The sequence below is a fragment of the Eptesicus fuscus genome, chromosome 3 (genome assembly GCF_027574615.1).
Source record: "Eptesicus fuscus isolate TK198812 chromosome 3, DD_ASM_mEF_20220401, whole genome shotgun sequence".
Taxonomy (NCBI): Eukaryota; Metazoa; Chordata; class Mammalia; order Chiroptera; family Vespertilionidae; genus Eptesicus; species Eptesicus fuscus.
Window position 1 is genome coordinate 92,641,378 of NC_072475.1, and position 20,489 is coordinate 92,661,866.

At 40.3% G+C, this 20,489-nt stretch overlaps 1 protein-coding gene across 1 annotated transcript; it reads left to right on the forward strand.

Annotated features, from left to right (window-relative positions):
* The first annotated feature begins 1,421 nt into the window (after window positions 1–1,421).
* Window positions 1,422–4,164, forward strand: LOC129147536 (melanoma antigen preferentially expressed in tumors-like). The gene is given in 5 exon segments (XM_054710060.1): window positions 1,422–1,477; window positions 2,551–3,179; window positions 3,418–3,825; window positions 3,828–3,917; window positions 3,920–4,164. Coding segments are annotated over 5 exon segments (1,428 nt in total).
* Window positions 4,165–20,489: the final 16,325 nt, after the last annotated feature.

The window sequence follows — 20,489 nt, forward strand, 5'->3', positions numbered from 1 at the left end:
TGTTATACTTTTGAGGTAGAATTCCTCCTCCTTGGGAAACCTCAGTCTTTTTTCTTAAGACCTTCAGCTAAGTGGATGAGATCTACCTGCATTATAAAGGGTAATCCTTGACTGGCAGTCAATGAATTGTAAAAAGTATCTTCACAGGTACATCAAGACTAGTGTTTGATCACATTATCATATCTACCATCATCAATTTATAAGTGAACGTGTTCCTCTTTAACAGTAATAACCTTTAGATACTTAAATTTTTCTTTTCTCTCTGAAAGATTATATTGTTTTACATTTGAAAGTATACTGATCATCAAATTATGATAATAAACTGTATTTTAAGTTTTAAGTTTCATGTGATCAAAGGATCTAGGTCTTAAAAATTTTTCCTGATTAAGTTGGAACTTTAAATATTTGTAGTGTAATTGATTAAATACTATAGAGAATAAATTGATGAATTTCTTAAAAATAAAAAGGCAATTTTTTAAATTTATTTTTAATAGGTTAAGCTGTTTAACTGTTAGTTTATGTGTTCAGAATTGATTGCTAGATATAAGATTTTTATGTACTACTAAGATTCAATGGGAAAATAGTCAGTGCAAAGATGATTGGGATCACTAGTGAAGCTTATGAAAGAGTATTAATGATTTTTGCTAAGTGTATTATTAATAGAGGTTACACAGATGCACATTAAGTTTATCTAAAATAATAAGGATAATAATAAAAGAGCAGAAAGGTTCTTTTCAAGTCATTTCAAGAGATTTACTCCCTAGGGTATTTCACTTATAGGGAAGAACCAACACAGATGCCTGAGCTGGAGGCAGAGCTGGTTTGGTTGAAGACGCAAATAAACCAATGTGCTTTAGAAGAGTGACTGTGAGATGAGTTCTAATCTATATATATAAAAGCCTAAGTGACCGAACGACTGAATGACCGGTCAACAGGTCAACCGGTCACTATGATGCACTCTGACCACCAGGGGTCAGACGCTCAATGCAGGAGCTGCTCCCTGGTGGTCAGTGCGCTCCCATAGTCAACCTCCTATGGTTTCTCCCCCTGGCCAGTCTCCCACGGCCCTGGTTGGTCCCCATTGTCGGAAAGGGACCCCACCTGTACATGAACTCGTGTACCAGGCCTCTAGTAGTTTATAAATCATGTAGTGGCTAGTAGGCCATTTTAAGGATTTAGATTTTATGAAGAAATTTTCATAGGGTTGATCTGATCTGATTTGACATTTTAATAGGTTATGTCTGGCAACTGTGTAGAAAATAGATGGGGAACAAAGGTTAAGGCTAGGAGAGCATTCACAATGATACCACAATAATCCAGGTGAGAGATGGCAGTTACACAGAACAAATTGTTAGCAGTGGCAGTAGTGGGAACTGACTGGAATAATAGTATGTTCTGATAGAATTTACAGGTGGAGTATAATGGAAAGAGAAGTATCGAGATTTTTACAAATGTTTAAATGTGAGCGTCTAAGAGGGTGAGTGAAAACTAATTGAGATAGGGAAGATTTCAAAAGAAGAAAGTTTGAGCCATATCCAGTGCTTTTATTAAAATAAGGAAAACAAAAATAATATTGAGAGACAATTAACTACAAAATTATATTGCTAAACTGAGAGAAATAATTTTCTATTAATGTGATAGACAGCAGCCTAATACAATGAATAAACAGATGATGAATTATAGAATTGTACACCTGAAAGCTATATAATTTTTAACCAATGTCATCCCAGTAAATTCAGTAAAAAAGAAAAGAGCGCATATATATATATATATGTATATATATATATATATATATATATATATATATATGTATCCTATATAATAAAACCCTAATATGCAAATTGACCAAATGGTGAAACAACCAGTAGAAAGACTGGTTGCTATGACATGCACTGACCAACAGGGGACAGATGCTCAACACAAGAGCTATTCCCCGCACCCCCCCCCCCACACACACTAATTTCGGGCACTGGGTCTTTAGTGTGTGTGTGTGTGTGTGTGTGTGTGTGTGTGTGTATATTAACCATTCTGTTGTTCAATCAATATTCAATTCACATACATGGAAAATAAATTTTAAAAATGATAAAGATTCAACATAAAGACAATGTATTGTAAAAGCAAACTGCAAATGCTTACCTAATTTTCATACTGGGGTGTGTGTGTGTGTGTGTGTGTGTGTGTGTGTGTGTGTGTGTCTATTATTGATTATGTCCAATTCCAGGAAAAAATGCTGAGATGAAATGAGTACACTTAAGAGATTTCACTCAGGAAGAAACCAGAAGGCAGGATTGGTGGGATCCTGCTGTTTCCCCCCGAGCTTCAGGAGGCTTCCCCGGCCGCCTCTTTCCCTCCCGCCCTGTGCCAGGGACCAGGTGGTGAGGAGCACGGCCTGTGGAAAACCATTGGTTCTCACTCTCAGACCTGGGTGGACACGGGTGACCGAGGCCATAGGACAGCAGGGAAACCAAGTCCTGGGACCCCTGAGGCCGGTCTGAGCTGCACCGGTGTGGAAGGAAGACATCTGCAGATGATACCGCTGTCTGCCTAAAGGTGTGTTACCTCGAACCTTTGGGAATTTCCATGTGGCACCAACACCCCCATCGAGTCTACTTCCAGGATCTATTTCAGAGCAGCCTCAGGGGATGAGCCTCCTGCTCCAGGCAGACTCCCGGAACTGGCATGCCAGAGCCTGAGGGGTGAGGCCTGGGCCATCGCTGCTCTGGAGCCGCTGCCCGTGGAGCTCTTCCCACGGCTGTTCACGGCCTTTGCCGGGAAGCACAGCAAAGTCCTGAGGGCGATGGTGCCGGCGTGGCCTCCCCGGCCTCCCGCTGGGGGCCCTGATGATTGGCGGCCTCACCACGGTATCGTGCAGGCTGCGCTCCACGGACTGGATGCCCTGCTTGCCCAGGAGACTCGCCCCGGGAGATGGGAACTGCAGTTGCTGAATGTACAGAAGGAAGTTCACCAGGAGTTCTGGATTGTGTGGGCCGGAACCAGGGCCGGTGTGTGCTCCCTGCTGGAGCCTGAGGCCCCGCAGCCCAAGAGGCAGAGGGGGAAGGTGGGAAGTTTAAGGGCGGGGCCGAACCCCCCTTTGGCCGCCGGGGAGGGGTTAGTAGATCTTTGTCTCAAGAAATGTACCCTTGAGGAGTCCCTCAGCTACCTCTTAAGAAAGTCAAAGAGCCGAAACAGGTTTGGCTTAGTGGATAGAGCGTCGGCCTGCAGACTCAAGGGTCCCAGGTTCGATTCCGGTCAAGGGCATGTACCTTGGTTGCGGGCACATCCCCAGTAGGAGGTGTGCAAGAGGCAGCTGATCGATGTTTCTCTCTCATTGATGTTTCTAACTCTCTATTCCTCTCCTCCTCTCTGTAAAAAATCAATAAAATATATTAAAAAAAAAAAAAAAAAAGAAAGTCAAAGAGAGGAGGGGTTTGCTGCACCTTTGCTGTAAGAAGCTGAAGGTTTTTGCGGTGTTGAAGCGAAACAGTGACATCCTGACTATGGTGCGGCTCTGCTCTGTCCAGGACTTGGAAGTAAGTTTTCCCTGGAAGCTTTCTACTCTGAGGAAGTTCGCTCCTTACCTGGGCCGGATGGGCAGGCTGCACCGGTCCCTCCCCTCCCACGTCTTTACGTCTTCTCGCACCACCTTGGAGCAGGAGGAGCAGTGTGTCAGCCTGGTCACCCTTCAGTCCCTCAGCCGGCCCCACCTCCGGGCGCTCTACTGGGACGGCGTCTCCTTCCTCAGAGGCCGCCTGCACCAGATGCTCAGGTGCCTGAAGATCCCCGGGGAGGCTCTGCCCATCACTACCTGCCTGCTTTTGGAAAGAGACTGAACGTCGGTCAGCTGGAAGGCCTGCCTGCCCTGTGCCACTGCTCCCAGGTCATGACCTTAAGCTTCTGTGAAAACCCCATCTCCATGACCGTCTGGAGGACCTGCTTCGCCACCCCATCGGGCTGAGCAAGCTGAATTGGGTGCTGTATGCGGCCCCCTTGGACAGGTACGAGGAAACCAGCGGCACCGTCCACCTGGGCCGACTTGCCCAGGTGCATGCCATGCTGGAGCATATGCTGCAGGAGTTGGGGCGGCTTGGCATGGCCTGGCTCTATGCTTGCCCCTGTCCTCACTGTGGCTATAGAACCTTGTATGACCCAAATCCCATTCTGTGATCCTGTCCCATGGCTATCTAGCTGGGTGCACATCTCATAGGCTTTACTTTGGGCCCTCGGACGCTGAAGCCCAGGCATAAATGTATCTTAAAGGAACACAGCAGCCACAGTTTCAGACAACTACTCAGTGGTGGGGGGAAATGCTGACAGGGGGGTTGATGGTTTATTGGGGGAGATGGGTCCTATAGAGTTAGAAATATGCACCTGAATCTCTAGGGGGTGGGGGGAGGGAACTGGGGTTTGACCCAGCAACCTAACTTCTGGGAATACATTCTAAGAATCTGGAAACACCAATCAGAAAGAATGTATGCACCCCTATGCCCATAGCAGTGCAATTTACAATAGCTAAGATCTGGAAAAACTCCAAGTGCCCATCAGAAGATGGTGGATAAAAAGCTGTGATATATTTATACAATTTTATTAATTTCAGAGAGTAAAAGAGAGGGAGAGAGAGATAGAAACATCAATGATGAAAGAATCATTGATTGGCTGCCTCCTGCATGCCACCCCACTGGGGATTGAACCCACAACCTGGACATGTGACCTTGACCAGAATCGAACCTGGGACTTTGCAGTCTGCAGGGCTGATATTCTATCCACTGAGCCAAACCAGCTAGGGCTTGATTCACTTTTAGATAGCATGATTTTGCACTATATATATATATATTATATATATATAATTCAGTAGTTTGCAGATTATTTTAAATAATAAACATTTTTAACTTTTATATTCAGAAAACAAAACAAAGCATTAAATTATATATTGTAACATACTATATTTAAAGAAATACAATAAATATATTTATGAATTTTAACATTAAAAATGTTGATACCAGAAGAAACAAAATCAAACATAAAACACAAAAGAGGTTATCTTCTATATATCTATCTTTAGTCTGTTCTTATTACTTTCAGATTCCATGCTTGTTAATTTGTTTACTCAGTAAAATGTATATGTAACCCCAAATCAATACTGATGTTATTTTCAAATTCATTTGCAGATATTTTTCTAAGAGCAGCAAAAATTTGGGTCACATACTGCACACATTTCCAGCTGAAGTCAAACAGTGTGAAACTGTCTTCTTTCAGCTATCACATACAAAACAAGTGGACTTTTCATTATCTACTTAGTGACACATTTCCAGAATTTTTGTGTTTTTTGTTGGTGTTTTTGCTGTTTAAAATATACCCCAAATACAGTGCTGAAGTACTACCTATAAGAAGGCTGTTACATGTCTAACAGAAAAATTCATGCATTAGATAAACTTTGTTCAGGAATGAAGAATAGTGTTGTGGACCTTGAGTTTTATGTTAATGAATCAGCAATATACACTGAGTGGCCAGATTATTATGCATTCAGAGATCATAATAATCTGGCCACTCAGTGTATAACCTATATAATAAAAGGCTAATATGCAAATTGTCCCCTTGACCAGGAGTTCAACCAGCAGGCAGGCCGGCCAACCGCCCATGTTCCCTCCTCCTGGCCAGGCTGGCTAGACTCCACCCATGCACGAATTCATGTACCAGGCCTCTAATATATATATATATAACCTAATAATAGACAAACATGCAAATTGACCGCACCTCTGCTATGCCCACAGCCAATCAGAGCAAACAAGATGGCGGTTAATTTGCATATGCAGGTGCTGAGCGGCCTGGGTCCTGTAAACATCCTCTGGACCCAAGCTGCTCAGAACCTGTAGGCCCGCGCTTAGGTCCTGAGCGGCAGGGACCCAGAATGCCCCCTGGCCACTGGGAGCCTAAGGGTGCAGGCGCTAGGGGGCTGGGTCCCGCAAACACCCTCAGGACCCAAGCCAGTCCGAGCCTGTAGGCCCCTTGCTTAGGTCCTGAGAAGCAGGGGTCCCAGAACGCCCCCTGGCCACTTTGAGCCTATAGGTGCAGGCGCCAAGGGGCTGGGGGCGGGGCAGGGCGGGAACATCCCATGTCACCATAGTGCCCCCAGCCACTTGGGAATGCTCCAGCACCAAGAGGCAGTTTGGATCCACGCACCCAGCCTGGTGCACACGATGGGGGGCTGGCTGCTGGCCTCTGGGGTGTGTGGAGACCCCGGTGGCCACCGCTGCGTGTGGCCCAGGGGTCCTGCATGCCTCCCAGCCTGGTGCCCATGATCAGGACTCATACAGGAGGCAACCAATCAAAGTATTCCTCTCACTTTGATGTTTCTCTCTGTCTCTCTCTCTCTCTTCCACACTCTCTAAAAATCAATGGGAACATACCCTCAGGTGAGGATTAAAAAAAAAAAAGCATATCCTATGAAAGACACATCTTGAAAATGCCTAAAGAAAGTTGTCAATTTTTCTTGATGAAGGGACTGGAGTCTGTGTTGATGAAAACACCTTGGTGGCTGTGGTGACTGGCAATGGCTGCAACAGCGGGGTGATGGGGCTGGTGCCTTCCCCTGATCAGCCTGGTTGCCACCCACAAAGGAGCGTGGGGAGTGGGCCTAAGCCATCAGTAGGACATCCCCTGAGGGCATGCAGTATGTGAGAGGGGGCAGGTTGGGCTGAGGGACCCCCAACCCCAGTGCACGAATTTCATAATTTCGTGCACCAGGCCCCTAGTATGTGTGTGTGTGTGTGTGTGTGTGTGTGTGTGTGTGTGTGTGTGTATATATATATATATATATATATATATATATATATATATATCCTATCTAAAAAAGAGTAATATGCAAATTCACCATCACTCCAACACACAAGTTGGCTGCCCCCATGTGGTCAAAGATGAGTGGCCCCATGTGGACACAAGATGGCCAGCACAAGATGGCCAGCAGGGGAGGGCAGTTGGGAGGGACCAGGCCTTCAAGGGAGGGCAGTTGGGGGCAATCAAGCCTGCAAGGGAGGGCAGTTACGGGTGACCAGGCCAGCAGAGGAGGGAAGTTGGGGGCGACCAGGCCTGCAGGGGAGAGCAGTTGGGGGGTTCAGGCCTGCAGGGGAGGGCAGTTAGGAGCAATCAGGTCAGCAGGGGAGCAGTTAAGCATCAATCAGGCTGGCAATTGAACCTGGGACCCTTTAGTCCGCAGACCGACGCTCTATCCACTGAGCCAAACCGGCTTCAGCGCATACATTCTTTCTGACTATTGTTTCCAGATTCTTAGAAATTATTCCCAGAAGTTGGGTTGCTGGGTCAAACCGCAGTTCCATTTTTAATTTTTTGAGGAAACTATTTTCCATAGTGGCTACACCAGTCTGCATTCCCACCAACTGTGCACAAGGATTCCCTTTTCTCCACATTCTCACCAGTACTGTAGTTGTATGCAGGAACAGAATAACAGAACTCAGGTTCGGGGTGGAGTGGGAGGGGACAGAAACAGATTAACCAAAGAATATATATACAGATATTCATAACCCACGCGCACAGACAATAGTATGGAGAAGTCCTGGAATGGGGTGGAGGTTGGGTGGAGCGGGGCAAAAGGGGAATAAATGGGAGACATCTGTAATACTATCAAAAATAAAAAATAAAATTTCTATAGGCCCAAATTTAGCATATACTGAAGAATTGCTCCTAGAGAAACAGAGGATTAGGTTCCTGAGAACCTTTGCTTACAACCAATCAATAGGTAACTTGTTTTAGGCATGTTTCTGCTTAAAGATACATTGTTTAACATATACTGAGTGGCCAGATTATTATGATCTCTGAACACATAATAACCTGGCCACTCAGTGTGTGTGTGTGTGTGTGTGTGTGTGTGTGTGTGTACACTAGAGGCCTGGTGCACGAAATTTATGCATTGGGGGGAGGTGTCTCTAAGCCTAGCCTGCACCCTCTCCAATCTGGGACCGCTCAAGGGATGTCTGACTGCCCATTTAGGCACGATCCCGGTAGGATCGGGCCTAAACGAGCAGTCGGACAACCCTCTCACAATCCAGGACTGCTGGCTCCCAACTGCTTCCTTGCCCGCCTTCCTGATTGCCCCTAACCACTTCTACCTGCCAGCCTGATCACCCCCTAACCACTCCCCTGCCAGCCTGATCGACGCCTAACTGCTCCACTGCCGGCCCAATTGCCCCTAACTGTCCTCCCCTGCAGGCCTGGTTGCCCCCAACTGCCCTCCACTACAGGCCTGGTCCCTCCCAACTTCCTCCCTGCTGGCCATCTTGTGGTGGCCATCTTTGAGCACATGAGGGCGGCCATCTTGTGTGTTGGAGTGATGGTCAATTTGTATATTACTCTTTTATTAGATAGAAGGATGTTTATTAAATACATGTCAACCCTAGCCAGTTTGGCTCAGTGGATAGAGCATTCCAACTGCCTTGCTGGCCTGATTCTCCCCAACTGCCTTCCCCTTCAGGCCTGGTTTCCTTCAACTGCCCTTCCTTGCAGGCCTGGTTGCCCCCAACTGCCCTCCCCTGCAGGCCTGGGTCCCCCCCAACTGCCCTAGCCTGCCAGTCTGGTCACCCCTAACTGCCCTCCCCTGCAGGCCTGATTGCCCCCAACTGCCCTCCCTTGCAGGCTTGGTTCCCTCCCAACTGCCTTCCCCTGCTGGCCATCTTGTGCTGGCCATCTTGTGTCCACATGAGGGCAGCCATCTTTGATCACATGGGGACAACCATCTTGTGTGTTGGAGTGACGGTCAATTTGCATATTACTCTTTTATTAGATAGGCTACTGGGGACTGTATTTATGGATTAGGAGCCATGAAGAACTGATTAGGATTTCCATGAAGAGGTATCAATTTTCCTGAATGCGGAATTATGAGGAGTTACAGTTATTTTTGCCACCGATGAACTCCATACACAGGGATCTTTCATTCTGGAACATACAGTCAACCCTTATGTAGTTAAGTCTTTGCCATCATTGATGTTCCTGTATATTGATAAGTAGAAATACATACCTAGAATTTCTAGAATATTTGCTATTTAGATTCTAAGAAAACTATCTTCTGGAGTGGACAATCTTGATAATAGGGGAATATATATACACAATAATCTTAAATACTGTATTCAAACTTCAATTACTTTCCTTTGGAAAAGAAATTCTGTCATTTCAGTTAGCTCTGAGTATCAATATTATAATAATTTCCTTGAATTAAATAAACATGAATAAAAATCAATCTAGATAAGTTTTTAATGTGGTAAAGTCTTACTATAACACACTATAACACTATTTCTTTAAAAAATGTAAAACTCATAATTTCATGATTATTCCTCAAAATAATAGTTTTATTGTGCCCTAGCAAACTGTAAAAATCCAATAAATTTTACAAAATAAAATTAGAAATGCCCCCTCATCCAGTAAGACTATCACATGACAAAATAAATAAAATGCTACTTTCTTCTAAATAACATATGTCATTATAATCAATATGGCTTTTTAATAGCACACTGAAATGACACATTGCCTTGATGTTCTTACAAAGGTATTTGAAAAGTCAGAATAATTTTTCTCAATACCTATTGTTTCTTTTTAACTACAGGAAGAAAAGCAACTGTTTAAAACAGATTATTTAGCTGTATGTTTTTCAAAGTATAGTTACAAAGAAGACAACATAATACTGTTCAGTAAATGATTAATCGGCCTTGGAAATGAGCCATGTGCAAACCTGTTTTATGGACCAAAAAGGTCAAATTCAAAACAAAAACACATTGTTGTTGTTGTTACAGAAGTATAACAATCTTTTATTTTAATTTTTGAAAAAAAATACAGTAGTTTTCCCCCCAAATACTATATGTCAAGTGAAAATTCCATTATTGCTAAACCCCACATTTTTTAAGCTGTGACAGTGAACTGTGTATTATTTTTTTCTACTATTTAGCTCTCTGTGTCTTGTATTCTTTGAATCAGATATAAGGAAATAAGTATTTAACTTGTAGCCTTTGCAGCATTAGGGGAAACTGTATTTTCCACACATAAAGTTGGAAAACAAGGAAGTGAAAACTTTCATCTTAGTCTAATATGATGTACTTGTGGAAATGAGGTCCCAGAACAGGTCAAAGTCAGTATTACCTTGTTCCTTTCTTAAAACAAATTCATATGATTTCTTTGTAATGTGGTAAAATGTATTGAGGGTTTTAAAATTGTGCATGGCTTTCCCAGCATAAATAATCTTGTTTCAATACTCCTATTGACTCTTCCAGAGGCAGAGATCAGGATATTAAAATAAGGAGAAAATGTGTTACTTTATCTGACAATTGTGAACAAATTTCAGAGTGATTATAAATTCAAATTACAATGTTAATGTACCAGGTAGAAATATTTGAGGAGAGTGACAAAATCTCCATGTAGTACTTTAACCAATTTCAGAGTTAGTCAATTGGGACACTAAATGACTTGCTCGCAATGCATAGCTTAACCTTTCCACATCATAGTATCAAGAGTGGGTCCTCATACTTGTGTTTTCATGGTTGGAGGATGATAGCTAACAGAAAGGGGGAAAGGAGAACTAACGATCATGCTTCTGCATTGTGTCCCCTTTTAGTGAGACAGCAAACACCTTCCTTGAATCTCCTGCTCACCAGTGGATACATGTTTTTGGTTATTGGTGGATAGTGTCAGTGGCAAATGTCTGAACGAGAGGCTGGTGATCTGAGTAATGAGGCTTCTGATTACAGATATTTATTAGGGGCAGAAAAAAATAGAGATAGGGATTTGAGTTCTTAAGCATTCAGTATGAATTACTATTAATTTTGAGAACTTGAGTCTTTCTCAAGTGTGTCCAGAAAGAAAACAAAAACAAACAAACAAAAAAAAACCTACTCAGTATGCTTGCTCTTACAAATTTCTAACTGTGCCAACCAGCATATTAAGTGATCATGAATTTGTCCCATTTCAATCAATAGGTGCAATTCATATGAATTATTTTATTCAATAATTTTGAATTGAATGATATAATAATATACTCAAGTTCTTGTTGATGTTTTTTGTTTGTTTGTTTGTTTGTTTTTGCTCAAATACTTTGTGCCCAATTCTGTGATAGATAGAATAGTTTATTTGAAGAACCATTGACATTCATCTTGTCAGGGATAGTTTTATAAAAATGAGGAAATAAAACTATTGTACATATAAAATAATGCATTTATTAAAATTAGCATAAGATGGAGAAATGAGAAAATAAAATGTAAGTGATAAATGCAGTAGAATGCTAAGATGATAGAAATATATATCAATATGGTTGTACTAAGCTATAAATGTCAGGAGGTACTTATGGAGATAGTAGGAATGGAGAAAGGTATTCTGTAATTTTTACATATTATTTTGTAGTATAACATTCACATTGTCTTAGCAAAAAGTTTTAATTTAATAAAGAGGAGGGAGGATGATCATCCATGGAACTTTTCAAAGTGATTCAATTTCTTTTCTTTGTAGAACTGAGAATTGTGTTTTGAGTGAGATATTATTTAGTGTGTGAGTTTGGCTACCTTTCAAGTCTGTCTAGGAACAAAGCAAAAATCACTTTACTAGTTCATGGAAAATGTTGAATTTTGAAACAAGAATGATCTTTTTAAGCACTAGAATGGAGAATAGAGTGTACTCTGAAACAGTTATAGAGACAGAGTGAACCTTGAGGAAGAAATTAAATTAATTCCAGATTAAATTAATGTCTGATCAAGTTGGTAGTTTAAAAGGAAAATAAGTAAAGCAAGAGAAATCTTTCATAGGTCTACATTCTAGGATTACATAACATGTAATAGCCTTTGCTATTGGGTATTCTGCAGTAGTAGCCTTAAGATTTAAAGTTATTTGAAATGACAAACTCATATCTTAGACTGGTTTAGTTACTGTTCTATAAAAGTTGGGGTGTAATTATAACTATATGTACTTTCTTAAAAATTAGTAGATAATAATCAGATAGCAGAAATAATAAAAGTCAATAATGGCTTTTGCTTCTCTATGAAAAGATATATACTTTCTACTACAAGGTGCACATTTCATGAATAAGTATAACAGACTACCAAGGGTGACTGCAGATTTCTCTTTTATAATGTAAGCTTTCTTAATAGAGTATTCAGACATTAGTTGTACTAGAAACACTCAATAATTACTAGAACAGAATAATTTATATGTTTACACTGAAATAGTCTTCTAATTGAGTGCATCCATCTAATACTGATTTTGAAAAAAAAAACACACAACTAGATTCAAAAACATGTTTTTGAAAATCAGAAACTGATTTTCCCTGTCTTTAATTATAAAATAGATACTTCTAGTGAACCTGCACTTTAGAAACTTTATTATTATAGTTACAAAACAAAACAAAATCATCTTCTCTGATGCTGTGTTTTCATTTTAACTCTGAATAAATAACAATAGTGGGATTAATTACTTATAGAGATTTTGAGTCAATAGGAAGAGACTAGGTCTAATAAATACATTAAGCTATCTATAGTCATTCAAAATAGACCCAAAAAAATCTCTTGAGAGTGAAAGTTTTTTTATGTATTCTAAGACATGTCAGTTCACTTATGCAAAGCAACCAGGGATCTTTTTATTTCATTTTATAGCAAACAAATTATAGGGAAAGAAAACATTGGGAAAATTCCTATCTTATATTGAGCTTAATAGAATGAATGGGCATTAATCCAACATACATCTTTGTATTCTAGATTATGTTAATATTGATTATTACTAGCTAGATTAAGTTAATATTCTAGTCGTGGTGATGATGTGAATAAGGCATTCTTATTTCGGATGAGCTTACATTCTGAACAGGGTAATTTAATTTGACAGAAAGAATTACTTCTAATTGATGTTAACATTTAAAAAATCATTTTTGGGGCACAGATGAATGATAAACAGTTTATGTATAACAATATTAAACACTTGCCTTGATTGCAGCATCTAGGGATATGTGATTGTGTAAGAGTTTTCTACCCTTTCCTTATGTAGTCCGTATGATTCCCTAACTTTTGGTTCCCATATATCTGTGATACAGTTGTAGAGGTTTTATACTGAAACACATTCACTTACTCATTTATTTATTAGCTTGATCAGTCTTTCAACAAATATTTACAGACTGATTAATAGGTACCAATGAGGATTTAGCAATAAGAATCCATTTCTTTGTAAGAACTAGTACATAAGGTGGAATCAGATATATTGGTGTTCAAGACAAAATTCCACAATTTACAAGCTGGTAGTTATAACTTAGGGTAAATTGTGTAACATTTCTGTCCTTAAATCTGTACTTTAATATATTCACAGGATTATTAGAAGCCTTAAATGATAAAAGATATATGGAGTATGACAGAGCTCTCAGTATATGATAGGTATTCAACAAAGGTTTGAGATAATCCACCTGAGAAAGATTTATTTACAAAGACAAAAATAATTTAATGAGAAAGCACTAAGGAAAATTTGAATTTATTTTTAAGGCCCAGCTGCTTATTTGTCATGTAACTGTGGTTACATAATTTCTCATCTGTTAGAAAGTGTAGTTTAGCATCCAGTTTCACAAACTCAAGTAGTTATTGCAATATCACCAAAGAAAAGGATGGTTAAAATAATTTACAAACAATAAAACAATATATAATTTTAAAAGTGTTATACGTTTTGTTTCCTTTTTTCTCTTAATGCAGTATTTAAAAATTACATATTTCAAATTTAAAACAATTCTGATTTTTAAAATATTTTAAAAATTAAATTTATTGGGGTGCCATTGGTTAGTGAGACTATATGAGTTTCATGTGTTCAATTCTATGATACATAATCTGTATATTGCATAGTGTGCCCACTACTCAAAGTCAAAACATCTTCTATCACCATATATTTGACCCTCTTTACTGTTTATCTCTTTCCTAACTCCCTTCCCTCTGGGAACCACCATATTGTTGGCCTTGTCTATGAGTTTTTATTTGTTTGTTTTTCTTTGTTCATTTGTTGTTTTCAGTTTATATAACATAAATGAGTGACATCATATGGTTCTTTTTCTGTCTGACTAATTCTGCTTTGTGTGGTATTCTCAAGATCCGTCCATGTTGTTTCAAATGGTAGTATTCCATCTTTTCTTGTAGCTGAGTAGAATTCCGTTGTGTATATGTACCTCATCTTCTTTATCCAATCATCTAGTGAAGGACACTTTGTTTCCATATCTTGGCCACTGTGAATAACACTGCAATGAACATAATAGTGCATATATCTTTGCGAATAAATGTTTTCAAATTTTTCAGGTAGATATGCAGAAGAGGGATTTCTGCGTCATATGGTAACTCTACTCTTAATTTTTTGAGGAACCACCATACTGTTTTCCATATTGGCTGGACCAGTTAACATTCCCACCATCAGTGAATGAAGATTCCTGTTTATCCTTTCCAACACATATTACTTGTCTTGTTAATAATGGCCATTCTAAAAGGTGTGAAGTGGTATCTCACAGTAGTTTTGATTTGTGTTTTCCTAACAGCTAGTAAAGTTGAACATTATTTCAAAGTATAAAAATCCACTGTATTCCTATATACTAACAATGATATTTCAGAAAAAGAAAAAAAAATAAATTATTTTGCAATTGCAACAAAAATAATAAAATGCCTAGGAATAAACTTAACGAAGGATGTGAAGGGCCTATATACTGAAAACTACAAAGCATTATTAAGAGATTGAAAAAGATACAATGAAATGGGAAGACATTCTCTGTTCATGGATTAGAAAAATCAACATAGTTAAAATGTCCATATTACCCAAAGCAATACATAGAATGCAATACTTATCAAAATGCCAATGAGCCTCTCCAGTGTGGCTAAATGGTTGGGCACCGACCCATGAACCAAGGAGGTCATGGTTCGATTCTAGGTCAGGGCACATGCCTGGGTTGCAGGCTCGATTCCTACTTGGGGGCCTGCAAGAGGCAGCTGATCAATGATTCTCTCATCATTGATGTTTCAATTCCTTTCTCCCTCTCCCTTCCTCTCTTTGAAATCAATAAAAACATTTTTTTTTAAATACCAATGACATTTTTTAGAGAAATAGAACAAAAAAAAAAAGATCAGATTTTCTTTCTTGATACTTAACCTCTCTTTTATTTTATTTTTTCTCATTAGCTTTGTTTTAATTCACATTTTTACCTTTTTATTCTGTGTTTTATATTGCTTTGTAATATCTTCAAACTTTCATCTTTAAACTAGAACATGTCTTCTGGATATATGTCTATTTGTTCAACAAACAACACACACACATAGCTCCATATATTAGTATGTATAACAAACCTACCAACATTTTATTTTCCTGTCACAAAAAATTAAGATTTATCATGTAGGGAATGGCAATTATTTCTATCACATTTATTTTATAAAACATTTTATTAGCTCTTATTATGTGATAAGTAGTATACTAAATGCTTTTATAAGTGCAAATCTAATTTAATTCTCACACAACCTTGTGAGATTGAAGTTTAGTCATTTACATAACTTGCATAATAATAAGATTAGGAAGAGTTCAATCTAGTGATTCTAGAGTAGGATGCTTAAATATTACATGATTCTTAGTTTTTAATGAAGAAAATTCCAAAATTATAAAGTTATCCCCTGTTTTCTTTCAGATTGAATTACAAAAAAAGAACAATAAGAGAATTTAATGGTACTTATTTCAACATGAGATATTTTTACAAATGCATGACATGTGTAATATGCATGCTATGTTTTTCAGTTTAATTTCTTCTTTATATTTGCTCTTTACTGTGCTTTATTCTCTCTTAGTCATAATGTTAGTTTTTCTAAAAATAATTTTACCTTTGTGGCTACCACTATATAAGTGATTTTATTTACTATTTATCAACACACCAGAATAATTAAATCTGAAAACATTTTTATTTGTATTTTTACTAATATAAATAAAAATAGCTTTGGATAAAATATAACTAAAAATCAAATTTTATTTAAGGGACAATTGATTAGAGGTTGCTCTGTAAAATATTTATGAAGTCACAGAATGATAAATAATCAATAATATCAAGCAATTTCTAAGACAGGATCAGCTAACATGTACACCTATTTTATTGATAAAAATTGCAAGGCTATGATTTGATTTTCACTCACAGAAAATAGGGCTTTAGTCTTAAAGGGTTTCATTCAAAAGTTCCCTGCACAGCAAAGTTCATGGCACTCAATTTATCTACCTAGAGAAGATAAAGGGCTTAACTGCACTATGTGATTGGAAGCTCTGGCTTTAGGAAGTCTCCCAGAAATACAGCCTGGTAAGCCAGCCCTCTGACACTCACATTGTTATTATATAAATGCTGTAATTTTTTTTTTCTAAAGAAAGACTGAAATTGGCTATTTTTACCTTGAGACAAAGCATTTTAGATGGGACAATATTATTTTTTCTGTCAGAAAACATTTTATCTAAGCACATTGAGTACACTTCACTAAATCAGCACAAACGGCTATGAGAACAAAGTCAAACATCTCCATGTTAGATTTTATTAAAAATAGGGCATGCTTCTGGAGGTGGAAATGTTATGTAAGCATGTATGAGAGGGAAAGAATTTTGACAAAAAAATAATAAAATTATTTAATACTTATTTTCCCAATACATGAAGCATGTAATTTTATGAAGTGGTCCATTATTATAGAAAATACAGCACTGGCTGGTGTTTATTCTTTTTTTTTTTTTTTTTTAACTACTATATGGATACCTGCACCCACAATAGGAGCACTTATATATTACAAAATAGCACAAACAGCCAATTCACAGAAAACAATCACATCAATAAACAGGCAATAGAATTAAATAGATATGAAAATTAAAACTAGATAAGACACCTTTTAGAATGTCGAAAAATAAATCTTTTTTAAATAATCATTATTGGTGAGAGTGTGTGGAAAATAATTTACATGGTTAATTGGAAGGGATTAAAAATCTGTGTACCCCTGGGCAGGAGCCTCCACACATTCCCTTCCCCCTCCTCTCTCCATGACGTCTTCACATCCTAGCTTCTTCTAAGGGGGAAGGGAACAGGGAGATTTTATATATATATATATATATATATGTATATATATATATATATATATATATATATACATATATACATATATATATCAAGTTTTAAATTATTGATAGTTCCTTTGGATTACCAAATCACTCTGTAGCCCTGCCCTCAGCTGATAGGCCGCAACCCTGGCCCCCATCCTACAGCCTCCTGCTCCCCCTCAAGCCAACTATGCAGCCCACAAGAAGGCCCTGTGGGCCCCATTGCCCAGCACTGTCCCATTGAAGGCTCTGCAGCGCCCCTGGGCCCCCCGAGCACCGGCCCCTTTATCATCTGGGGCTTGCCATCACCATGTTCTCCCTACTGCCCCATGCCCTTCTGCCAGCTTCCGGGAGAAGGAAACCAAAGGATCTAAAAGTGTGTGTGTGTGTGGGGGGGTTTGGCCTCTCCCCACTCCCCTCTCCCCATACCCCTTATTCCCCAGCCCAGAGAGACGCTGCTCATACCAGAAAAGACTATTGAAAGATGATTTATTTTATTTGTCTCTGACCTTATCATCCTTGGGGAAGAAGGAAAAAAAATAAAAAAATGACAAAACCGACCGTAAAAGACCAAAAAAAGAAAATCGGAAAACCCCCACCTAATCCACAGCAAGTGATGTTTTTCTCCTACCCTTGGAATTTGTTTTGTTTTGTTCTTTGAAATAATATTTTTTTAAAAGTTGCATTATTGTGGAGCGGGAATCTGAAATACCCAAATGCCTGTTTTCCTGGGTGGAGTCCACTCAGAGCTCTCACCTTCTCTGGATGTGCCTGGGCTGGATTGACTAGACTCTTCCTCTGGACTGAATTGCATGTACAGTGCCTCCTGCCTTGGAGGCAAGAGAGTTGGGGGTGGCTCGGATGAGAGCCATGCCCGAATGACCCCGCTGTTGCATCGTTTGAAGCTGACGTCCTGTGTCTACACTGCTGCCACTGTCGTGTCCTTGCCCTGCTTGCTGTTGCCTCACACTAGGCCCTGTCCCTGCTGTGATACCCTTCATCCTACCCTTGGAACCCCAAGGCCAAGTTTGCTTCAAACTGTTGGAGAAGAGCGTTGGCCTGGATCTGGGACACACACGTCCTCAGCTTGACCGTCTCCCCACTTCAGAGGGGAAAGGTGAACACCTGGCAGCTGAGGCTTGGAAGTGTTTCTTATGTTGAGACCTCAAGGAGGCTTTGTCTCATAAAAGGAGAAAAATGCCATTCTCCTCCCTTGGGTCTGGTGGGGTCTCTCCATCTTGCATTCCCCTCTGCAAGCCATCTCTGCCCAGCCTCCGATTGACCCTGCCTGGGAACAAGGGACAAGGAGGAGTTGAGGGCTGGGGAGAACCCTGCCAGTTGGAGAAGCCCCATGGCAGGAAGGTATATGTGGACATAGAGTATACCTGACTTCTCCAGCCACTGACTGCTTGGGTTGGGCTGTGAAACAGTGGAATGGCTGGAGTCTACAGGCATTTGGAGCTGGGGGGTGGAGGTGATGAAGGACTAACCCACACGGACTGGGCTGTGTGTTGGGTGTGGGATGACAATGCATCCACCCCCAGTGGGGACCAGGCAGCACTGAAAAGTTTGTGGTAATGTTGCTCAGTTGCTGACACTTTCTTGGCCCTCTTTTTCAACTCCCTCTGTTGGGCCCAAAGGTTGGGAGTAGGGGACAGTACCCCAGGGCTTGCCTCTGTCTTGGGCACGTCGTTGCTTTTGGCCTGCCCCCTCATCTCTGCCCTCCCAGTGGTTGGTATGTTGGGAAACCCATCTCAGTTCCTGTGACCCAGTTGTCTCAAAAGCCACGGATGAGTGTCTGATCTCTGCTCTGATGGCGGGATCTGCAGCCTTTCCCTGCCCTGTCTGGTGCCCGCCCTGTGTTGTACCAGACACGACTTCTGCACCCCTGCCTCTGCTGTATCTCCCCTTTGCTTCAGGTTGCGCAGCCCTGTACTGTATCCAGCACCACAGAAACCTCAGTGTTTGTCCTCTGCTGGGTTTGGGGCACAAGGAAACCTTGGGGGTGTGGGGACAGGCTGTTCTGATAGAGAGTTTATTCCCAGGCCTGGGGCTGCCATCTTCTCCTGATCCCTCCCCACAGACACCCCAGAAAGAGGAAGCCCCTTTGAGGTGAGGACTTCATCTCAACATAGGCTGAGGATGAGGAGAAAGGAGACTTTTTTCTTTTCTTTTCTTTTTTTTTTTTTTTTTTTAGTAACATGTTAGGAGTTGATGTTGCAAAGAGTAGTTTACATCTTCACTTTCTGAAGACACTTGAATTTAGGACCGATGTATCTGTGACAAGCATGCCAGGAGTGGCAGGGGCCATCAGGGCTTGCCACTTCACACCCACCATCCTCTCATGGGGATCCAAGATCTGAGACACAAAGCAACAGCCTGCCCAGATCCTTCTGTTCATCCTGTATCCTTCCAGGATTGGTCCATGCCAACACAACCTTTGTGTGTCAGCCCTGCTCGGGGCAGGTTTCTCACCCTCTTCTGAACCTGGCAACAGGTGCACTACCAGCAGAGAGGGGCTGCCAGCCGAGCCCCAGCCTGGACTCGGGCTCAGATCAAGATGCTGAGCCCCATGTCAAAGTTGTGTTCTGTTTTGTTCATTTGTAGCTTCCCTTCCTCCTTTCCTGGTGATTGATTTTAGAAAAGAAAGTAAGCTGCTCAGAAGGCCCTAGAAGTGGGGAGAGGGGCAAGGAAGGCAACTAGGGTTGGGGTTTTTGCCAAAAGCCTGGGTAGAGCAGTCTGGATCATCTGGTGCTCTCCTGAGTGGGACCCCATAGTGCCTCCTGTGTGGAGGGTCCCTGGACTTGCTCCAGCCCCACCCTCTCCTTCAGCCATGTTGATGGTGGCGGCAGAGAAGATAGGAACTTACAGCCCATTTCTCACTGGAGAGGAAAACATGTCACCTGGCTTTGCGGAGAAGGTTCCACCTTATGCTCATAGTACATTATCTTTACCATGTGCTAGGATATCACACTTAAAAGGACAAACAATGTAAAATACTTGAATGAGCTTGTATTATAACATTAATATTATTGAGAGTATCTGCTTTCCAGGCTGAAGTGATTCATTATTCTAGTCTGCTTTAGTCTTTGTAATTTGTAGTAATTATGCTTTTCTTTTTAATACAAAAAAAAAAAAGTATAAAAATAAAAACTTGAAAAGGCAAAAAAAAAAATCTGTGTAATATTTTGGGAAGACGGTTTGTCACTAATTGCTTGAAACAGTTAAAATACAAAATCCTTTGTTTCTAACAGTACTAGAAATTTATTTTTCAGATATACAGTCAAATCTATACTAGTAAAAATGTGTATTTTTACATTTTTAAATGTTAATGAAACCAAAGTGCTGTGATCAGGTCCAAGTTCATTGTCTCAAAATCAAAGAATGAGTTCAGGGAT